General features: G+C 45.5%; 2 protein-coding genes across 5 annotated transcripts; one reads left to right on the top strand and one right to left on the bottom strand.

The window, feature by feature from the left end:
- Positions 1-308: 308 nt before the first annotated feature.
- tprb (translocated promoter region b, nuclear basket protein) lies at positions 309-15250 on the top strand. 3 transcript variants are annotated; one of them, XM_011619750.2, is made up of 51 exons: positions 309-491; positions 771-875; positions 963-1036; positions 1285-1381; positions 1462-1565; positions 1700-1864; positions 2003-2095; positions 2207-2287; positions 2507-2594; positions 2679-2819; positions 2924-3027; positions 3191-3388; positions 3588-3695; positions 3779-4005; positions 4160-4323; positions 4432-4574; positions 4737-4885; positions 4998-5160; positions 5252-5386; positions 5489-5629; positions 5819-5987; positions 6312-6463; positions 6557-6709; positions 6796-6912; positions 7078-7281; positions 7401-7588; positions 7726-7873; positions 8031-8168; positions 8263-8394; positions 8513-8643; positions 8721-8931; positions 9058-9204; positions 9420-9618; positions 9723-9916; positions 10011-10084; positions 10196-10392; positions 10490-10765; positions 10909-11045; positions 11140-11214; positions 11536-11724; positions 11817-11972; positions 12587-12680; positions 13205-13365; positions 13476-13529; positions 13622-13713; positions 13848-13957; positions 14039-14137; positions 14239-14395; positions 14484-14605; positions 14715-14810; positions 15000-15250. In XM_011619750.2, exons 1-51 carry the CDS (start codon positions 341-343, stop codon positions 15047-15049), a joined length of 7053 nt encoding a protein of 2350 aa, XP_011618052.2. In that variant the 5' UTR covers positions 309-340; the 3' UTR covers positions 15050-15250. The 3 variants fall into 3 exon arrangements, with proteins under 3 accessions (XP_011618052.2, XP_011618051.2, XP_011618050.2); XM_011619749.2 differs by having other exon boundaries at positions 10894-11045; positions 13625-13713; XM_011619748.2 differs by having other exon boundaries at positions 10894-11045.
- Positions 14852-19239, bottom strand: prg4b (proteoglycan 4b). 2 transcript variants are annotated; one of them, XM_029828381.1, is made up of 14 exons: positions 19156-19239; positions 18993-19071; positions 18678-18794; positions 18442-18564; positions 18229-18309; positions 18068-18127; positions 17793-17849; positions 17040-17720; positions 16863-16949; positions 16638-16774; positions 16398-16554; positions 16185-16295; positions 15815-15943; positions 14852-15362 (listed from the first exon to the last, which is right to left on the bottom strand). In XM_029828381.1, exons 2-14 carry the CDS (start codon positions 19057-19059, stop codon positions 15256-15258), a joined length of 1914 nt encoding a protein of 637 aa, XP_029684241.1. In that variant the 5' UTR covers positions 19060-19071; positions 19156-19239; the 3' UTR covers positions 14852-15255. The 2 variants fall into 2 exon arrangements, with proteins under 2 accessions (XP_029684241.1, XP_011618061.2); XM_011619759.2 differs by lacking the exon at positions 18229-18309 and having other exon boundaries at positions 18993-19167.
- Between the last annotated feature and the right edge of the window lie 508 nt (positions 19240-19747).

Here is a 19747-nt window from a genome sequence, read left to right as displayed (position 1 = left end):
TAGTCCCCCGGTCATATTAGAGCTATGAAATTATGTTGATATTAACTTTCGCTTGACAAAAAAAATATGGATATTTTGAAACATTTGATATTTTACGTGGCAAGAAATCTATACCTTCTCCAAAGTAGGATAAGCACAATCAACATCAAGATTAGTTTCATAGTTTTTCATATTGGGTTTATTTTCTCTCGGAAATATAAAAATACAGAAGTGTGTTCTAAGTATTAAGCCCCTCAAGAGCATGTTTTGACTCCAACTCCCACAATGCATCAGTAATTCCCAACCTGCAAAGAGCGCACTGATCTGCGGCTGCGCGCTGTGTGTGTCACCGTCGGAAAAAATGGCGGCATTGTTGAGAAAGGAGTTGAGTGATTCGGAAATAGCCAACCTGCCGCCGACCATTCAAAATAAACTCGAGGAGATTCTCACGGGTCTACAATATAAAGTAGATTCTTTGAAAGCGCAACATGAGCAATTTCGTGTTGACAGCGGTAAGACGATTCTTGTTATTTTTCTCTCTGCGTACCGCGTGTCTGCAAGATTTTACTATGAAGCAGGCAAACTTCGATATAGTTTGTTATTTTGATTCTACAGGTGCAAATTAATTTGCACGACACATCAAATGCCGTTTGTGTTTAAATGTGACGTCATGGTGCAAACACGACTTGCCGTTTAAGAAAGAAACGGCTAACATATTAGCTTATTAGCATTGTGAACAAGGTGAAATCAATTTACAAATGCACGGTATATCTTTGTTGAACTTCTTTCAGAACAACATTTCTTTGAAAAAGTCAACCAACTCGCCCAATGTCGGGAAGAGTTTTCCTCTCAGACGCAGGACCATCTCAAACTTAAGGAAGAATATGCCAAACTCGGTAAGAGGGGATTCCTAAAGTTCATTTGACTCAGTTCCCTCGAACTGCAATAATATTCCCTTTTTACAATTTACAAATCCCATTTAGACGAGGAACTTAAGGCTGTGTTTGAAAAGAGCAGAGACTATGAACACGCCCGAGAGAGCATCTCTTCAGAGAAGGTGAGAAACAGAGTTCAAATTCCAAATTTCTATGGCACATTTTAACATTCTCCTAAATTCTGAAGCTCTTCTCTGTATTTATTTTTAATATTCCTTTTGTGACTGTTCTATTTTTAGTTGAATTTAAACACGACTAAATACATGAGGTTCCTAAACAGTTTTAGATGAATATATGTCGTGGACGTCTGGTCTGAGTTGTTGCAATATTTTGCATTATAATGGTGGACAACTGATCTTTTCTTTTTTAGACTTTGCTCTCTAAAGCCAAAGAAGAGTTGGAAGCAGAAAAGCGAGAGCTTGTGCGAACGTTAGAGAGGCGATCAACTGAAGTAGAACATTTAAATGGTATGGCTAGATGTTCAGGTTGTTGCATTTGTAACAGCCATTCATTATATCTTCACTTATGTTAATAACTGTATTACCAGATGACTTAAAACAACTCAATGATAAATTGGTGGAAGTCAGCACCTCTAAATTGGCCCTGCAGATGAAGGTGGATGAACTTGAAGCTGTTCAAGTCAACATTAAAGTGAGCGACATCATTTTTTTTTAAAAATCCATTAAAAATTTTATTATGTCAAACCTGTTAATGTAGAAAGTGACTTTTCAAACTGACGTTAGTTTTTGCATGTTTACAAGAGCTCTGGTGTTTTGTCTTTACAGTACAAAGAGAAGCGAATGGAGCAAGAGAAGGAGCTGTTGTATGGCCAAACATCTTGGTTGAATGAGGAGTTGAAGGCTAAGAGCGAAGAACTTCTGTCAATCTCCAGACAGAAAGGAAACGAGCTCCTGGAGCTGAAGTGCAAACTGGAGAACAAAGAAGATGAGGCATGTCTCCCATTTTCACTGATTATAAAAGTCTCCCATAAAGCTGAAGGACATTAAGTGGAGCAGGTTTAATTGTGTTATAGTACTATGCTATCCTGTGTATTTCAAACACCTTTTTTTTTTGTTTGTGATTTCCAGTTGAACCGATTGCAAGACCAAGGCAGCAGTTTGAGGACTTCAAATGAGCGCCTGCAGAAACAGAATGAGGACTTGATCAACACACTGAAAGAAGTATGTTTATTTTTTTCCTACTTTTCTTATGGAGAATCCAGATTCACTTTGAACTGTGGTGTTGGATGTGAAAGTTCATTGAGGTTAACACTGATTTTTACTTCATTTTAGGTCAAGGAACAGCAGGTCACCATGGAGGAAAAGTTTAGGAATGAGCTGAATGCCAATATTAAGCTTTCCAATCTCTACAAGGTATTTATGACTTGTTCTGCCATGTTTTTTTACAGATGGGATTTTAATGCAGTGTGCAGGAAGATTTAACAAAAAAAAAAAAAAAATGCAACTAATGTATATTGGCAAACAGCTGTTGTGTCCCAGAGTGTAATACCTTCCATGGATTTTGTTAATGTTGTAGCATTTGCCTTTGATTTGCCAATATTAAATCTATTTGTGTTGTTAATGTTGTGACAGGGTGCAGCAGAAGATTCTGAGGCAAAGAGTGAAGAGCTAAATCGAGTAGTAGAGGAGTTACATAAACTGCTCAAGGATGCTGGAGAAGGTACAAGACTGTTGCTTTGCTTATAGGAAGGAATGTTTGTTGCTTGATTTCTGATCTGCTTCTTTAAACCTTTTCCCATCATAGGCAACAAGGCTCTTGAGGAAAGGTTACAGGAGATGAACTGCAACACAGACAAGAATGTGACAGAGTTAAAAGAAAGAATCCAAGTCCTCGAGAAAGAGCTTGACAATGCCAATGAGTTGCTTTCAAGTTCTAAACTTAGAGGTTTGTTTTTTGATCTGGCTTCTGATGTGTACACATTAAACTTAATTTATTTTTAAAAGGCATTAAAATAAGCCATCAAATTAAGGAAATGTGAAAAATTCCAGGTCCTGCTGGTTCAATGTCGATGCTGACGGAGGAACAAATGACAAATCTGTCTCCCACTGCACTTGCTGTGTCCAAGATAAAGCCTGGCATGAAGCTGACAGAGGTACCTTTTAATAGATCGTTTTCTCTAATTTGTTTAAATTGGCTTGTGATAAAATAGTCAAAAGCCTCCATTACCCAGTAAATTGTCACTATAGATAGTTTAGTTAGTTATTGCGAGTCCAATGAATACCATGGTTTGCTAATGCCAATGTCTGCACTTCCAGTTGTATTCAGCGTTTGTGGAGAGCCAGGAACATTTGCAGTTGGAGCGATTGGAGAACAAGAGGGTCAATAAGTACCTGGATGATATTGTGCAGGAGGTAGAAGCCAAAGCCCCAATTCTCAAACGCCAGCGCGATGAACATGAGCGCATGCAGAAATCAGTGGCAGGTCTTTCTGTTCAGCTAGAACAAGCTATGAAGGTGGGTTCAAGAAATTATTTCCATTGGAAGTAAAATTCTCCATCCCATTGTATTCGTTTTTACTTGAACATCATAAATTTAATCTAATCTCTCAGATTAAATTGAAGAAATAATAATTTTAATGATTATTTTGAACAGGTTGATAGGGAATATGATGCTTAATTATGTGTGAGTAACTGAAGTCTTTATGTTCCCAAAGGAAGTACATCGTCTACAGAAGGAGGCTGATGAAGCTAACAAACGATCATCTGTTCTGGAAAGGGAAAACCAGCGATGTGAACTGCAGCTGGGAGACATGGCTCAGCAGGTGTGTTGATGCTGTTTTCATTGTTAAAATATGGCTGTTTATAGTTCAAGCAAACCACCACTGCTTTTTTTTTTCTTTTACAGGTGCGTGTGTTGCTGATAGAGCTTGAAGAAGCTCGTGGAAACCATGTGGTTCATGAGGAAGAGCTGAGCTCAACTGATGTCAGCAGCACATCCGAAGTGATCAGCCAACACTTGGTGAGCTTCCGCAGCATAGAGGAATTACAGAAGCAGAATCAGCGTCTCTTGGTGGCCCTCAGAGAACTCAGCGATGCCCAGGAGAAAGAGGAGTCCGAGATCTCTAGGAAGAAGTACGTTGGATTAATCTACTCAAGTCTTATCTGTTTTTACAGACAGAAATGTCAGTTATCTATCATTTCTGTGTGACATGTATGACCCATAATCAGATAGTTAACAAAAGGGAAGTACAACTTCAAACTGGTTGACTGACAGGCCTTGTTACAGAGTTGGTGAACTGGAGCAGAATTTGTTGAAAGCCCAAGCTGAACTGGAGTCGCTACGAGAACAACGAGTCCAGCATATCAACATGACCGAGGCCATCGTGAAGCAGAGGGACACGTATCGTGTGCTCTTGGCTCAGGCAACCGCAGTAAACTTACCCGCACAAGGTAACAGACATAAAGTAGTAGTAGTAAAATATGCATGATTACTTTTATTAGTAAAGTTCTGAGTGTGCTTCCTGTTAAGGTTCCATCCTCGTTCTGTTTTCCCTTAAGGTGCACCAGCTGAGGAATTTTCCCTGACATCCACTCCCCGATGTTCACCTGCAGCTGTTTCCACTCCTGGAACGCCAACAGCACTAGTGTCGATGGCCAGAGAGCCAACAGAAGCACTGGAAGCCAAAGCAGCTTTGCAACAGGTGATCTTGAATAAAATCTATTGCATTTGCCACCAAATGTGTGAATTTTCAAGATTTGACCTCCTGTCTGCCACTAGGTGGCAATATTATCCTGATTAGTCGGCCTATGTTGACATAGTTGTTCAATCCAAAACTAAGTAATATGTCTGATCACATTCTTAGTTGCAAGAAGTTTTCTCCACCTATAAAAAAGAGCGTGGGGAGAATGATAAGATGATGATGGAGCAAAACGAGAAGCTCCAAAAGCAGCTCTCTGACCTCCATTCCCAAAATGCTAAGATGTCAACACAGCTAGAGTTTGCCTCCAAAAGGTAAGTTTACACTTTCTTGTGTAAAATAACTTATTTCTACTCTTTCTGGGTCACAGGATGTGTTTAAAAATTGCACGGTTTGCTAAATGTCATTTTTTGGTCCCAATATAAGGTATGAAATGCTGCAAGACAACGTCGAGGGCTACCGGAAAGAAATTGCTTCTCTCAGAGAGAAAGATCAAAAGATGGCCACTGCAGCACAGAAACACGAACAGACAATTCACACTCTGACCGAGGACCTCAGAGCTGCCAAAGAGAAACTTAAAATGGCTGAGGTCTCTTTTTTTGTGTAGTTTTCTTTTAATTTTGTGTTTTCAGGGTCAGGCAAACTTTGTTGTTGACAACAGAAACTCATTTGTGCATTAGGGTCAAATGGAGAGTCTGCGCAAGGAGAGAGATATGTTGAAGCTGGATGAGTGCAGACTCAATCAGGAGAAGGAGACGATCTTGAGCCAACAAAGGACTCAGAATCTGCTTCTGACAAACCTCCAAACAATTCAGGTATACAGAATTCATTCCTGATTTTTTTTTTTTCTCTCTCTCTCTCTCTCTCCCAAACAAAGAAATGACACTGTTCAGAATTCTAACTTTATGTTCTTTCAGGCCTCACTTGAACGTTCTGAGACAGAAACACGCCAGCGTCTGAACAACCAGCTGGAGAAACAGGAGCGAGAGATCTCCCAGCTGCAAAAGAGGCTGGAGCACGAGGCGGAGCAGCGCCACCTGCTCAGCAGAAACCAAGAGGTGAGACAAAATCTAAATCGTTGTCATTTTTGTTTTCTGTTGCCATAAAATATGGTTTGTTAATTTATGTTACAGTTATGATCATATCTGCAATACTCCACCATCTATGAATTAAAAATGCCTTCAAAATCATGAAGAGAAAATGTTTGACTGGGTTCTTCACCATCCTCACTCATGCTTGACACACAGGTCCAGTTGGTGGACACAAAGAGACAATTGGAGACACAAGTAGCTTTGCATCAGAAGACAAAGGAGATTCTGAATGCTGCCGAGTTGGAACTGAGAAACCTGAGGATGCAGCAAAGCAGCAACGAATCGCGCCATGTCCTGAGCTCCCCGTCAGCAACCAGAGTCAGAGGTTGGCACAAACTCTGTTTGATTTACCATCTCATAGGAATAAAACCCTTATAACTTGCATCAAAACTTTTGATTTTAGTGTTTAAAATGCTTTATATTACTACGGGCGGCTGGAAGTCTTCAGAATACCAAAAAGCTCTACAGTCAACTTTAATAATTATTCATAAGACAAGTACATTTATTTGATATCTTTTCTCCCGTTAATGCTAAAGTGTTGCATCCATTTCTTTGATCAACTCTGCATCCCCTTTCCTTAACTTTAAACACCAAAGTTGACAGTGAATTGCATCACTGATGCTCATTCTTCATGATCTGATGTGTTAAGAACAAGACAGAGAAGACCTGCAGGGCCGCCTGCAACTGGCAGAAAATCGGGCAGATGACCTAGCAGAGAGCCTCAAGGCCACTACAGCCGCAATGGAGCAGTACAGAGCTATGGTTCAGAGCCTGGAAGAATCACTTGACAAAGAAAAAGAGGTGCGGAAACACTCGCTGCATGTTCGTATACCACCTTGTAGTTTTGGTGACTGTAGCTGGTAGTTTATATAAAATCTTTTTATGTTTGAACAGGTTACGGAGGAAGTACAAGCATCCATAGAAGCTCGTATGAAAGAGGCTCAGAAGAATTCCCAAAGGTTAGAGGAAAAGCTTCTGGAAGCAGCGAAAGAGAAACAAGAATTGGAGGAACAGAACAAAAGAGCACAGGTTTCTTTTGATGAACAGGTAGTTATAAACCTTTTCTGAATATTCTGTTTAAATTAGTCTCTCATTTGTTTTCATTATACAATAAAGAATTTTGCACTTTATAGATGGACACTCTAAGGACAAATATCAGCAGTGTCCAAGCAGATCACAAAGCAGCACTAGAGTCACTGGCTGCAGCTGAGGCTCAAAAGCAGCAACTTCTACAAGACATCCAGGAGCAGGTGAGCTACTAATTATTTTAAAAAATAAAAATGGAATTTTCTCTTGATGGAAAATTATCAAGGCAGTAAACCAGCATTTAGTTATTGTTCCTGGGGGTAGAAACTAATTCACTCTCTAAAATATGTTTTGTAAATTAATTGTATTCTTTTTTTCTTCCATTTAAGTCTAAGCTGGTAGCAGAAGCACAAAATAATTATGAGCAGGAGATGATGCTGCATGCCACAGATGTAGAGGCCATGCAACTTGCCAAGGCCCAGGCCTCTCAGGCTGGTGACATCAGACACCAGCTGGAGGAAAAAGTCCAAAGGATCAGTTCTGAGCTCGTGGAGGCACGAGTCTCTTGGGGGGAGCAGGAAAAGATCCTCAAGGTCAGTGTTTGTTTTCAATATCAGTAATTTACTTAAGTTTCATTTAGTATATCTACTGATTCCAACCCTTATGGGTATTAGTGTTTGATGGGTTTTCATGAATTTTGTTATTTGTGTAGGAGGAATTTTCCAAGATTGAGAGCAGCAATGAGGAGTTGCAGAAGCAGAATAGCATCCTGCACGAGCAGATCCAAACAATGAGCAGCAAAATGGCTGAAAAATTGGCCCAAGCAGTCAATGAGAGCACAGCAAACATCGCTCTAATGGAAGAGAACAAATCTCAGGAGCAGATCCTTGAAGTTTTAAGGTGTGGGTTCTGGCACAATTCTTACTGTGCTCCTCTTTTACCTCTCTATTAATACAGTTTGATTGGTTTGCATATTTTGCTTTAAAATCCTCAGTTCAGTTTCAATCATCGGTGCTTTTCACATCTAAACTTGGCAGGTTTGTCCGTCGAGAGAAGCAGATTGCAGAGTCTCGTTTTGAAATTGCCCAAGAGGAGACTCTACGTTACCGTCTAAGGACAGAGAACCTGCAACGAGAGCTGAGTGAGGTGCAGGACAGCATGAAGGCCTCAAGGGCCAGAATGGAGGTTTGTGTTACTGTGTTGATCCACATTAACTTTTGCTGCTCCACCTTTTATTATAGAAAAACTTCTGTCAAAAGCAATGTTTATTTTTGGCTCAAATATAAGTGTTTTTTTTTTTTTAACTTTATCTAAATAAAAACCCATTGGTCATGTGACTTAGGTGACTGCAAAGACTCTGGCTCAACATGATGAGTTGATGAAAAAGACGGAAACAATGAACATCCTGATTGAAAGCAACAAATTGCTGAGAGAGGAGAAGGAAAAGATGGACGAAGACCTGCAGCAAGCCCAAGCTAAGGTATCCCTGTACAAATATACTCTGTCCAGGCCACATACTACACAAGTATTTTTGAGCGAGCCAAATGTTTTGACACATTTTTGGATGGTTTCAGTTACAAAAGATGGAATCGGACATCTTGCCACTGCAGCAGTCCAACTCGGAGCTGAGCGAGAAGAGCGGGATGCTCCAGGCTGAGAAGAAGATACTGGAGGATGAGATCAAACGTTGGAAAGCTCGCACCCAGGTCAGTGAAGAGAAGAGTTCTCAGGGATGGAACTATGATGTTGATGCTTCTATTTTGGTGAAATTATTTACTATAGTTAGTTGTTCTGTAATAACCACAACTTCTCATTCCACTTTAGCATTTGGTGAGCCAGCAAAAAGATTCTGATCCAGAGGAGTACAAACGGCTGCACACTGAGAGGGAAGCACATGTCAAACGCATTCAGCTGCTCACTGAGGAGAACAACAAGCTTAAAGCAGACGTTGCCAGGTTTTTTTCTCTCTCTCCTTCATCCTTTTTCTCCACTCCATTTTTCTGTTCACCTTATTTTTGGTTGATCTGTCCAGGGTCAATAATGCGACGACATCTTTGCAAGGCCAGCTTCAGAGTGTAAGAGATAATACAAATAAGTTAATGGAAGAGCGGAATGCTCTGGCGAAGGAAGTGGAGACCAAAAACCAGGAAGTTCAGGAGAAGATGCGAACTATCACCCAGGTCAAAAAGATTGGACGCCGCTACAAGACCCAGTACGATGAGCTTAAAGTACAACATGACAAGGTCAGAGTTTGTAGCCCTAAATTTCAGGGCTGTATTGTACAAACTGTCCTGCTGAGTGATGGTGTGATGCCATTATATATAGATGCTGATTGAATTCATATCACTCTTACCCGCCATTTTATACAGATGGTTGCTGAGACAGCGTCTGGCCCAGCCCAGGCCGAGGAGGCTCGTCAAGCCTCAGTCCAGGAACTGCAGAGCCTCAGGGATTCTTTGAATCAGGCCGAAGCAAAGACCAGAGACCAAGAAGCACAGCTGGAAAACTTAAACAAGGTTAAACACTGGATATTTAATGCAAACATTTTAATTGTCAGTTTTTTTATATATATGAAATGTGTTCTTTGTAAGAGAACCCCTGTGAATAGCAACTTCATAGTTCAGTTTCCTGTGAAATAATACCTTCATAAACAGTGAGCATTCCAGCTTGTCTTTCCTGCACATCTATGTTTGTGAGTATATAGTCAGTAATATCATGCCCTCTCTCTCAGGTGGTTTCCGAGCGTGAAACTGAAATACGTAACATCCAGGAGCAGTCCTCAAAACTCCAAACGGAACTGAATCGACTGAGACAGGAGCTTCAGGAAAAAGTTTCTCAGGAGGAAGCAAGGAGACAGCAGATGTCAGAGAAGGAGGAGAAAACTAAAAAGGCCTTTCTTGTGGCCAAGCAAAAGATCGGCCAGCTCATGGGTAAGAAAGTTCCACCACATTACAAACATCAAAAATACAGGAATATACAGAAGCACACATTCCCACACTCAGATGTGTATTTTGCAATTTGAATATATGTCTAGCTGCCAAAGAACAGCTCCAGAAGGACAATGAGGAGCTAAAGCAGCAGCGTGAGGAACTGGAGGTCCGGGTGAGTGCTCTCAAGTCCCAGTACGAGGGTCGCCTAAGCCGACAGGAGAGAGAGCTCAGAGACCTGCGAGGCCAACAGGAGAGACAAGAACAGAGAGATGAACCACCTGAGGCAGGTCCCAGCAAGGTGAGAGTCTGCTTTAAAGTTTTAGACCAAAATGACATTACCCTCCAACATTAAGTTGGTAAGTTTCCATCTTGACTTTATTTCTGGTTCGCAGACACAAGAGCAGCAGAGGAGCACTGAACAAAGGCAGATCACTCTGAAGACAACGCCAGCGGCAGACAGGGGCAGGTATGCCAGACAAAATCACTGTTTCTTTTTTCCCACTACAGCGCAGCACAAATGCATGAACGCCAGCTAGTCGAGTCGGCCTTCATATTGCTAACATCTATTTTGATTCAGTGCCAGCACATCTGAGCCTCCAACTGCCAACATTAAGCCAACACCTGTAGTAGCAACAGCCAGCAAACAGCCTGTCAATCCAGGAAACAAACCCACTCCACGTGCGAGCATCAGGCCTATGATTACCCCAGCCCCCATTGCCACCCCAACGCCCACAGCTACCGTCATGCCCACCACACAGGCGGAATCCCAGGAAGGTGAGTAACTCTAAATCTTCAGGCATGCTGTTCTTACAATTGGCACTATTTTATATTACTTGTGCGTTAAGCAAAACCTTCTCAAACTCCTTAACAGCCATGCAGTCCACCGAAGGCCCACCGGTGGAGCACGTGACCGTGTATGGCAGTGCGAGTGGCTCAGTGCGCTCCGCGAGCCCCAACGTCCAGACCACTATAGCCAACCCCATGCTGACTGTTCAGCAAACACAGGCCACAGCGTTTGTCCAACCAACCCAGCAACAGAGCGTGAGCCATACAGAGCCAGCCAATCAGGAGCCCCCTTCCGCAGTCGTTGAAGCCACACCTAACTCCCAGGTGGATTGGCCATCGACCTCGTCTGTGTTTGGGACTGGTGCGTTCACTCGTACATGTTTTGAACATGACACATTTGCTTACTCGTTGACATAATTAAGGTTGTTCTGGTGGGGCTTATTTTGCCCCGAGCATTTACAGTATAATAATAATTCATGTCATCTCAAGTCTCGGCAACTCCAGGAACATCCTCCATGTCTAAGAGAGCTCGGGATGACGAGGATGCTGCTGTGGTCGCTGACTCGGAGACCAACCAGGAGGATCCCTCCAGGGCTCCTGTGTCGAAGAAAGTGCGCATCATTCAGCGTGTGGGTCCAGAGGTGAGGAGAAAGTCATTATATAGAAATCTTAATAGACTTTTAGAAAGAAACCAACAATTTCACACCCTGTCTGGCGTGGAATTATTTTTCCCAGGAGGAGGTGTTGGCAGAGGACAGTACTGAGGCTGAGGGGGTGGTGCCCACAGACGACAGTGCTGAAGCAAGCCAGGTTGGTTATCATAGATGCCAAACAATATACTGTAATCCTGCCAAATATTCTCCAGCCCTTTTTCGGTTTATGCAGCTGCATGTAGTGATGATTCCTTTAAACATACACGTGGTTTTAGCATTGATAAGAAATCAAAAGTCCACAGATGGAATATTTCCCTAAATCAACGACAAATTGATTACAGACTTAAAGTCTGTTAGAAGCAATTGGAAAAGTAATATATCTGAATATGACTTCTGACATATTACTGAAGTATGTAGCTTTCTTGTATGTAAGGTAGAGCAGAACGCTTATTTTTGGTGTCATTGTTTTGCTCTGCAGATGGAGGATTACCCAGCTCAGGAGGAAGGAGATGAGAGCACACCCTCACAGTCCATCGCCATGGACCAGGAGGCTTCCCACACCCAGAGTGACACCCCTGACCAGCTGGAACATGAAGTGATAGTCATAGTAACAGACACAGAGAGTGAGAACGAACAGGAAGAGGGGGATGAGGAGGAGGAAGAACAGGTAGAACATGTCCAGGGCTTTTTTTTTTTTTTAAGTAGTGCACGGGTAATATTTATGTGCATATACATCACTTCTAATTCAATTATATATAGGATTATGTTGATGACGAAGAAGGGGAGGAGGAGGAAGAAGGGGACGAGGAGGAGGAAGGAGACGAAGAAGATGCTGGAGAGATAGAGGAAGAAGGAGAGGAGAGCAATGAGGGAAGCGGAGATGGCACCGAAGCTTACGAAGGAGAAGACACGGAGGTTAGCTTAGCCTATGACTCAAGATCCACTCTTGTAAATCCATCTGTGTAAAATCCTGCCCACAAAACGTCCATCAAGCCACATCAACCCACACGTTCATTTGGGGTTTTCGGTGCACGATCCAACACATACAGAGTTTTTCCACCGTCTTATTTTACCGTCACTTTTACTTTACCGCTGTGTCATAACTGTTCCCGTGCGTGTTGTTTTCACACCAGTCTCGCACAAGTTCAGTGGGGTGAGTCAGTGTCTGTCGAGAGACAGTCACTTGTAAACAGCAGGTGTGGGGCATTTTTGAGGTGCGGAACATGGGTTTTGAATAAATGAACATTATCATTTGAATTTAAAGCACTCATGGCAACTTCAATTCAGGAGAAAATGCTGGCAGCAACCTTTAGGGGAGAGGCAGGGTCATTTCAAGGTTCTAATACTAGAGAGACACCACATTACCTCCTACAGCTCTGGCTTTATTTCTCTTGATGTGTCACTTGAGATGTTTTGGCTTATTGCCTATAACTTGTTATATGTCCCTGTGGGACTTATTATAGTCCTGCTTCATTTTTCCTGATCCCTTTTCTTTTTTAAGTACATGAATTCCTTTTGTTGTTTCTCAGGGAGCTGACGTCACAGACCCGGGCACAGAGACAGAGGAGAGTTTGGGGGCGTCCGACTCCACCCAGAGACCAGCAGATTCCCAGACACCCAGCTGTAAGATCCAGGAAGCCCTGTCAAACATGCTGTACATACGTAGATCCTCCTCAGTGTCTCCGCATACACTCAACAACTGTCTCATTACTTATTTAAGGCTTTTTGATGACTAAAGTCATGTCTACAAGGGTCCAGGAAGATGGCTTTAGTTAAAAAATGTAGCAACTTCGGCTAACAGCAACCTAATGGCTTTTTTCATCTTTAATAATAAATTCCTTGTAACCTACTGGCCAGGAGCGGAAGGATTAAAGGGCACAAATCAGCCATTTTATTATTTCTTAAATTGAACTTAATAAAAATGGATAGTACAAACAATGAGCCAAAAAAGTCAAGAGCCGTATTACTGTCTGGTGCCGCATAAACAGTTTGTTTCGTACTGATCAGCCAGTGGATTATAAGAAATGCCATTGTGGATTTAAAGAGGCCTTAGGCTGCAGGAGTTCTCTCGGAGATAATGAAGGATATTTTCTTTTGAATAACATGATTTGAACGTCTTGAGCTGAACATTTTTGTGATCGGTTTAGTCGAGGCCGGCGCGATGGAGGCTTTTTCCACGGAGCAGCCAGTCGCAAGCTCTGGCTCAAGGATGCCCCAGTCACCACGGAGACTAAAACATCAGTTGCCTCCTGATCTGAACATCCACCCTGCTTCATCCTCAGAGCTGGGACCTCCTGCTCAGGTCCAGGTATGATGAGCGGTCTGAGAAAAACAAGAGATTTTCATGACGACTCATTCATTAAGTTCATTTATTTTTACTTTTGTGCTTCTAATCTATTTGTGTAATGCCACCTCCAGCATTTTCCTGTTCCGCGCGTCCCTCAGCTCACCCCTGGTGCATCAGGCAGCGCTGTAGGTTCCAAATCATTTCCGATATTATTGTTGTGAAAGGTTCCGATTTGGACCTCCCCTGAAAAGTGTTTTTCCCCCCTCCCCTCCCGCAGCAGCATTTCTTCGATGAAGATGACAGAATGGTTCCCAGCACTCCCACCCTGGTGGTCCCGCACCGCTCTGATGGTCTTGACCAGGCCATCCAGTAAGCGCTCACATGCTGACGCAGTCATAAACTGTATTCACATTTTATTTTAGTAGATAAATAAAAGTATCACTGATAGAAAGTCCACTTTGCTCTCTTCTGCTGCCTGATGGCCTGTGATTTATTTATTTTAGTTCTCCCCAAGTGGCTGGTGTTCCACGCTTCAGATTTGGTCCCACTGAGGACATGCTGCAGACCAGTTCCTCCTCCCATTCGGACCTGGGACAGCTGGCGTCACAAGGAGGTGCTTCACTCGCACCTGAGCAGACTTACAAATGCTGCAGAATAACATAAACAGCCTTTTTATTGTGAAAAATACTTTCAGGTCTTGGAATGTATGAGAGCCCCTTGTTCTTAGCCACTCACGAAGAGGAGTCCGGTGGACGCAGTGTTCCCACAACGCCGCTCCAAGTGGCAGCACCTGGTATTTCTGTTAATATCTGTTAATAATTGTAAAGAGGGCTGATATTTCCCAGCTTGAGCATTGCTTTTAGTGATTTGTTTTTATGCTTTTGTCTCTGTCAGTGTCGGTTTTCTCGGAGGTGGCTCCGTCTGACTCCTCTGAGCAGGCCTCCCAGTCTGTTCCCATGGTGAGCACGTCCACGCCAGGCCTGCCTGTGCCAGGAGCAGCCGCCACTGGGGAAGAGAGAGGCGACGGCCTCCTGGAGCCGGACGCTGATAGGTTGGAATTGCTCCTCTGTCGTTATCTCATTCGCATGTTGGTATTTTTCAGATCTAATTTGTGTGTTTTCCTGATTGCTTTACTTCAGGTCCTCTGCTGAAGTGTCACTGGACCCAGTGGTCTCTCAGGGTTCTGGAGAAGAGCCAAGCCAGCAATCTGACAAGCCCAACATGCCCTCCACCAGCCAGGAGCCTTCCTCTAGCTCTGCCGGTACGTCTTTAGAGCTTACACTACTTCAGATGCTTTATTCATTTATTCCATCTCCAGCCGCCAGCTCTGATACCCGCATCCTTTATTTTATTTTATTTTATTTATTTAGACACAAGCAGCGCTCCACCGAAACCTTCCAGACCCGGACCCAGCCGTCAGCTGCAGCGCTGGCCAGAACACCGCGGTGGCCGTGGGAAGAGAGGAGGTAACAGGAAGGCAGGAAAGAGACAACAGTCGTGATGTTAATGCAGTTCCAGCCCTTTTAATTAGCAGGCAGAGACAGATAACGGGAAATAAAGGCCTCCTATGACGTTTCAGACATATTATACAGCCAGTGTACTTGTTTTTACAGCAGTACAGCAAGAATTTATTCAAACATTTTCTCTGTCGACAGGTCCGGGGTTTCCTTCCCGAGGTTTACACGGGAGAAGATTTGCAAGATGAAGCACTAATTGTCTAAATGAGCAGAGACCCTAATACAGAAACACACTCTATCGCGAGTTGGGATAAAGCTCACTTCTTCTAAAGGCAGGGTATCTTTAGCTATTTGGTGTTTTGCTTTTTAAATCTGCTGGTAAAGTTTAACTTGTCAGTGGAAGCTGAAGCAAAGTGTTTTATGAAGACTGTAATAAAGCTTAAAACCACTTTGGTCAGACTTTCTGTGGACACTTGAAGAGGTTGTTCTGAGCGGACGTGTTGGTGGCCGGTGCAGCCAGGGCAGGACGCTCGCTCTTCATCCCCACTTTGTAGAATTGAGCTAAAAAAGACACAAACACACGTTTCAGACCAGAGAATGCACTTTGAGGTGTGCTCCAGCTTTAACAGGAGCCCATGTGTCCTGTATGTTATATAAGCTGGAATGTTCCAGAACAAACGGATTCCTGGAACTCCAAACTTTTAAAATACAGCACTCATTGTTATTGTGGAAACTCCCCTCAATAACCAAAAGAAACCTGAGACCGAGGTGAACAAGCACCACCCTTAATGACATTTACATCTGCCCAACACCCCCCACACACACACCTATACACACAGTTCTTTCACAAGACTTTACAAGGAAAAACTGGGATACCAAACGTGTTGCAGGTTTCTGGGGGAGAGTTCTGCATGAAGTTTAACCCCCCCCATCCCCCCAGTCTTAAGGTGTGTTGTAATGAATAATGAAATAGAGCTAGAGGTGAAACCGCGGGGGGGTACCTGGGTACTCACCTCTAGAGAAAACATAGTATTTGTATCCTTCGGGGTCCCGTTTATTGGGGACGGACACGGCGGCGGTGATGGTCGAGGGGAAACCGCTCCAAGACGCCCGGATGTTGATGGCTGGACCCAGATTAGATACTGGAAGGGGAAAGTAATGAAGCCGGTCAGATAGATCCCTTTCTCAGATTACCGGTGATCCCTGGTTCCACCGCAGACGTGAAAGGTTCACAAGCGGTTTGGTCCCACAAATATTTACGAGACGGACCTCTGCTGGACCTCTGTCCAATAAAGTGCGGTTATGACCGCGGCCACCCAGCACCACAGACATGACGTCACATGATCTTAGGTGGGTGACACAAAGGGGTTAAACTACCAATACCTGCAGCTTGGCGGGACACGCGGTGGCGGACAGTGTAGATGTTTATCTTGGGTTTGGTGCCACATGTCGTGCTGGGGGTGAAGTGGTAGGAGTATTTCTGCACCAGTCCCCCTGAAACGACCATAAATACACACGTCATATCCCGACTGATGATTAGAGGTGTTTCTAAGAGATCTCAAGATATTTTCAGCGTGTTTTGTTAGTTTTCATCACCTCTCTTGAAGAAGTAAACGGACTCTCTCCTCTTCCGGTACTGAGGCACCGACAGCGCCGCGGTGATGTGGCCCTGAAGGCCGTCGAAGCCCGATTGGACGGGTTTTGGGTAACCTGTGTCCACCGCGCCGTTCTCAAATCTCCAATATTGGTTTCCCTGCAATGACCGCCCCCCCCAACACCGAAGGGTCAGGCCTTTGAAATGGAAAAAAAAAAACCAGGTGAAATGAGTAGACGCACCTTGAAGATGTAGGTCTTCCCCTCGCAGTTGCAGCGGGTGAACACGGTGTCTATTGGCGAGGGGACCCCCCAGGTTTGTGTGATGCTTTGGGCGGCACCAGGAAGCTTGTTTTTGTCCAGGACCCAGAAGTAGTGCCCTGAAAGACAACCCGGCCGTGTCAAGGTCGCCGTCCTGCAGGCGTACAGTGCAGACAGTCCCAACTTGTCCCAGCCCGCCCTTCTGACCTCTGAAAACCACCATGGTGCCGTTCCTCAGCGTGGTGACCCCGCTGACCGGCCGCCCGCTGCACAGGTCCGTATCGTTGCTGTCGTCTGGGAGAGACAAACGTGCAACAGCAGGAAAGAAAAACCAGGAGGGATGGGGGGGGGGGGGGCAGCAGAGAACTCTGGAACCTTTCCTACCTGCTTGGTAGCTGCTCAGTTCGTCCCCGTTGGCACTTTGTGTGACGCTCGTCAGTTTCGCCGGTGATGGTTTGGCCAGAGGCTTTGATGTGGTTTTGGCTGGTTGCTGGGTGACGGCTGAAGGGTCGTTTGTGGTTACACCTGCTGTGGTGTCGTCCCTCGTGACACCCCGGACTGCGTCAGAGGATGCGGGAATAAGGGTCGTCAGGAGCTCCCGGAGCGCCGTTGTGACGTCTTTCGACGTGGCTGCGGTCGGCGCCGGCGGGGACGAGGCGGCGGAGCTGGACGACTCAAAGTTTTCCAGAGCTGTGGTCAGGCCCACTTTGGGTCCAGTGGAGGCTGAAGCTCCCGCCGGGGAGGGGGGTGTTTGTGTGAGCCGGGGCCCGTCAGAGGAGGCCGGGGTGCTGCCCAGGGCGTCAGGCAGAACCGTCTCAGCTTCGGTCGGGGACAGGGGGGTGAGGACGCCAGCAGCCGGTGTCGCTTCATCCCCGGAGGTCGCCGGAGGGAAGACTGTCGATGTTTCCTTGCTGAATTCCGCGCTGTTTGAATCCGGCGTGGAATCGGTGCTTTGATCCAGGCCACCTGGCAGCCCGTCGCCCCTGATGCTGCCGGGGTCTGGAGTGGGCTCCGGGTCCCCCGATCCGTCCCTGCCAAACCCATCCTGAGGGAGGTCGTCCGGTTCTAGGCGAAAAGTTGCAGGTGAGAAACCCCGGCCATCACCCTGAAGGCATCGTGACCTTTAACCTTTCTCACCATCGCTGAGGTCGTCTGAATCGGCCGCGGGACCGACCGGCGGCATCGAGGGATCATCTGTGGGATTCAAACATCTGCGTTCAACTTCAAAAACCACAACCAAGCCAGCTCACTCAGCCCAAGAGAGTCTTTGGGTAAACAGCCCGACGCGCTCGCGCCCACGCCGCACGGCACCGTTGATTTTGGCCCGTGAGGCTAAACCTCTGGAAATGTGGAGCGTTTTGCACGAGCGCAGCGAGCGTTCTGGAAACGTTAATCCCGACAGTCGCCCCCACCTGCATGGCTTCCTCCGCTGAACGTGGGAGACGGCTGTGCTCCATCTTTCAGCGCGGCGTCTGTCGGGGGTCAGACGAGCACGTTAGCAGGTAAAATAAACCAATAAATAAAGCGGCTCGCACCTAAATTAACTGAAAATGGAGCATTAAGTCAAAAATACCTTGAGGGGAGTTATGATTTACATTATGGCATGAATTACTCTTCACTGGCCCTGTAGCACTGGGGGCTCCACTGATTTCCACTGGTGATTACCAAGACAGGAAGTATTGAGACTCTTATCTCGTGCAGGTGACTGAAGGCTACCGTGCACAAATGAGCCCGGATTCTCCCGTCGGGCAGATTCTACCTGGAGCCGGTCGGACGCTACGCTCACCTGCAGCATCACAGTGGGTTTGGAAGTCTGAGCAGCACTGCTTGAACTTCTGGCAGTCGGGGTCGCAGCTGCACCCCCGGCCCCTCCTGAAGGCCTCCCCGCAGCGACCTTTGCACGAGTTTTCTGTCGCACATAAAACACGGCTCTAAATGCAAGACCGGCGCGTTCCGGTGGTTACACGGGGCGGTCGGACGCTCCGCTCCGTCCCCGCCGCCGTGAGGAGAGAGGAGCCTTACTGGTGGTGCACTGGGACTCGTAATCATCGCAGCACTCGTCATAGGTCAGGCAGGTGTAGTCGCACTGGCACGTGTAGCCCCTGTAGTACTCGCCTCCACATCGTCCTTTACAGCTCGCTGTTCAAGAGAGCAGATTCAGAAAGAATCACAGCTGGGACAGAAAGGGAAGATCCTGTAACTAGAGAAACATTTGCCAGACTGGGGTAAGTAATTATGAACACAGTATAAACACATAACGTCTTCCCAGGATTCTCCCATCAATCCTCAGTTCGATCCTCTGGCACCAAAGACAGAATCCCCAGTAGTTCTACTCACTCTGTCCGGTACTCAGAGTCAGAGCACAGGCCAGGAAAACAAGCGCAAAGGTGACGGTCGAAGACATTTTGTGTTGAATCTGGAACAAACGAGGAGCACGGAGACGTTTGGTCTTCACAGGTGAAGCTCTGGAGGGACTGAAGTCGGAAGAGTTCTGACCCACCTTGCTTGGGTGTCGGTCCGGACGCTGCTGAGGGAGCTCGCCGGGCTGCTTTTATAAGGCTCAGAGATGGGCTGACCTCATGGAAGCTGTCGCATCAGATCAAATTAGCCGCGGTGATCTCACAGAGTTTACGGGGGAGGATCGACAGGTCCCGCCAGACGACGGGTCTGGACGACGCGATTTCCCACAAACAGCTGGAAGCACATCAACGCACATCTGTGCCAGAAGGGCGAGCGGCTTCACACACCTCAGCCGAGTGGGCTGAGGCACACATGGCTGACCTTTACATCACTGTCGCAGTCTGTCCAATCAATACCACGGAAACGGACAAATAACTCGGCTTTAGTTGGAGATAAAGTAATTCATTGGGTGTTTTATTGAACAGTAAAGGCTGATTCACCAGATTCAGGGTGAGAACTTGTTTAAATACAGGATATTTCCCAAGGGTTTTAGTGCTTTTAGCCTCCAGGGTTGTTAATTTTTTACTGTCATTTTGACTGAAACCTGCCCTGTGGTGGACGTATGACCTGTCCAGGGTGTGTCCTCCCCCACTGACTGCTGGCACCGGCTCACAACCAAGCAAATACACATG

This window comes from Takifugu rubripes, chromosome 20, assembly GCF_901000725.2.
Source record: "Takifugu rubripes chromosome 20, fTakRub1.2, whole genome shotgun sequence".
In the NCBI taxonomy this organism is placed as follows: Eukaryota; Metazoa; Chordata; class Actinopteri; order Tetraodontiformes; family Tetraodontidae; genus Takifugu; species Takifugu rubripes.
The sequence above is the reverse complement of the archived record's forward strand: the minus strand, read 5'-3'. Positions and strand labels throughout refer to the sequence as shown.

Bases quoted from the DNA above. Each gene is read 5' to 3' on its own strand.
- tprb (XM_011619748.2), top strand. From the start codon at position 341: ATGGCGGCATTGTTGAGAAAGGAGTTGAGTGATTCGGAAATAGCCAAC. The intron at 5,988-6,311 runs GTTGGCACAAAC...TGATGTGTTAAG, and splicing joins GTCAGCAACCAGAGTCAGAG to AACAAGACAGAGAAGACCTG. The intron at 9,205-9,419 runs GTTAAACACTGG...CCTCTCTCTCAG, and splicing joins AGCTGGAAAACTTAAACAAG to GTGGTTTCCGAGCGTGAAAC.
- prg4b (XM_029828381.1), bottom strand. From the start codon at position 19,059: ATGTCTTCGACCGTCACCTTTGCGCTTGTTTTCCTGGCCTGTGCTCTG. The intron at 18,565-18,677 runs GTAAGGCTCCTC...TATGTGCGACAG, and splicing joins CGAGTCCCAGTGCACCACCA to AAAACTCGTGCAAAGGTCGC. The intron at 18,310-18,441 runs GTGAGCGTAGCG...GGTAATCACCAG, and splicing joins AACCCACTGTGATGCTGCAG to TGGAAATCAGTGGAGCCCCC.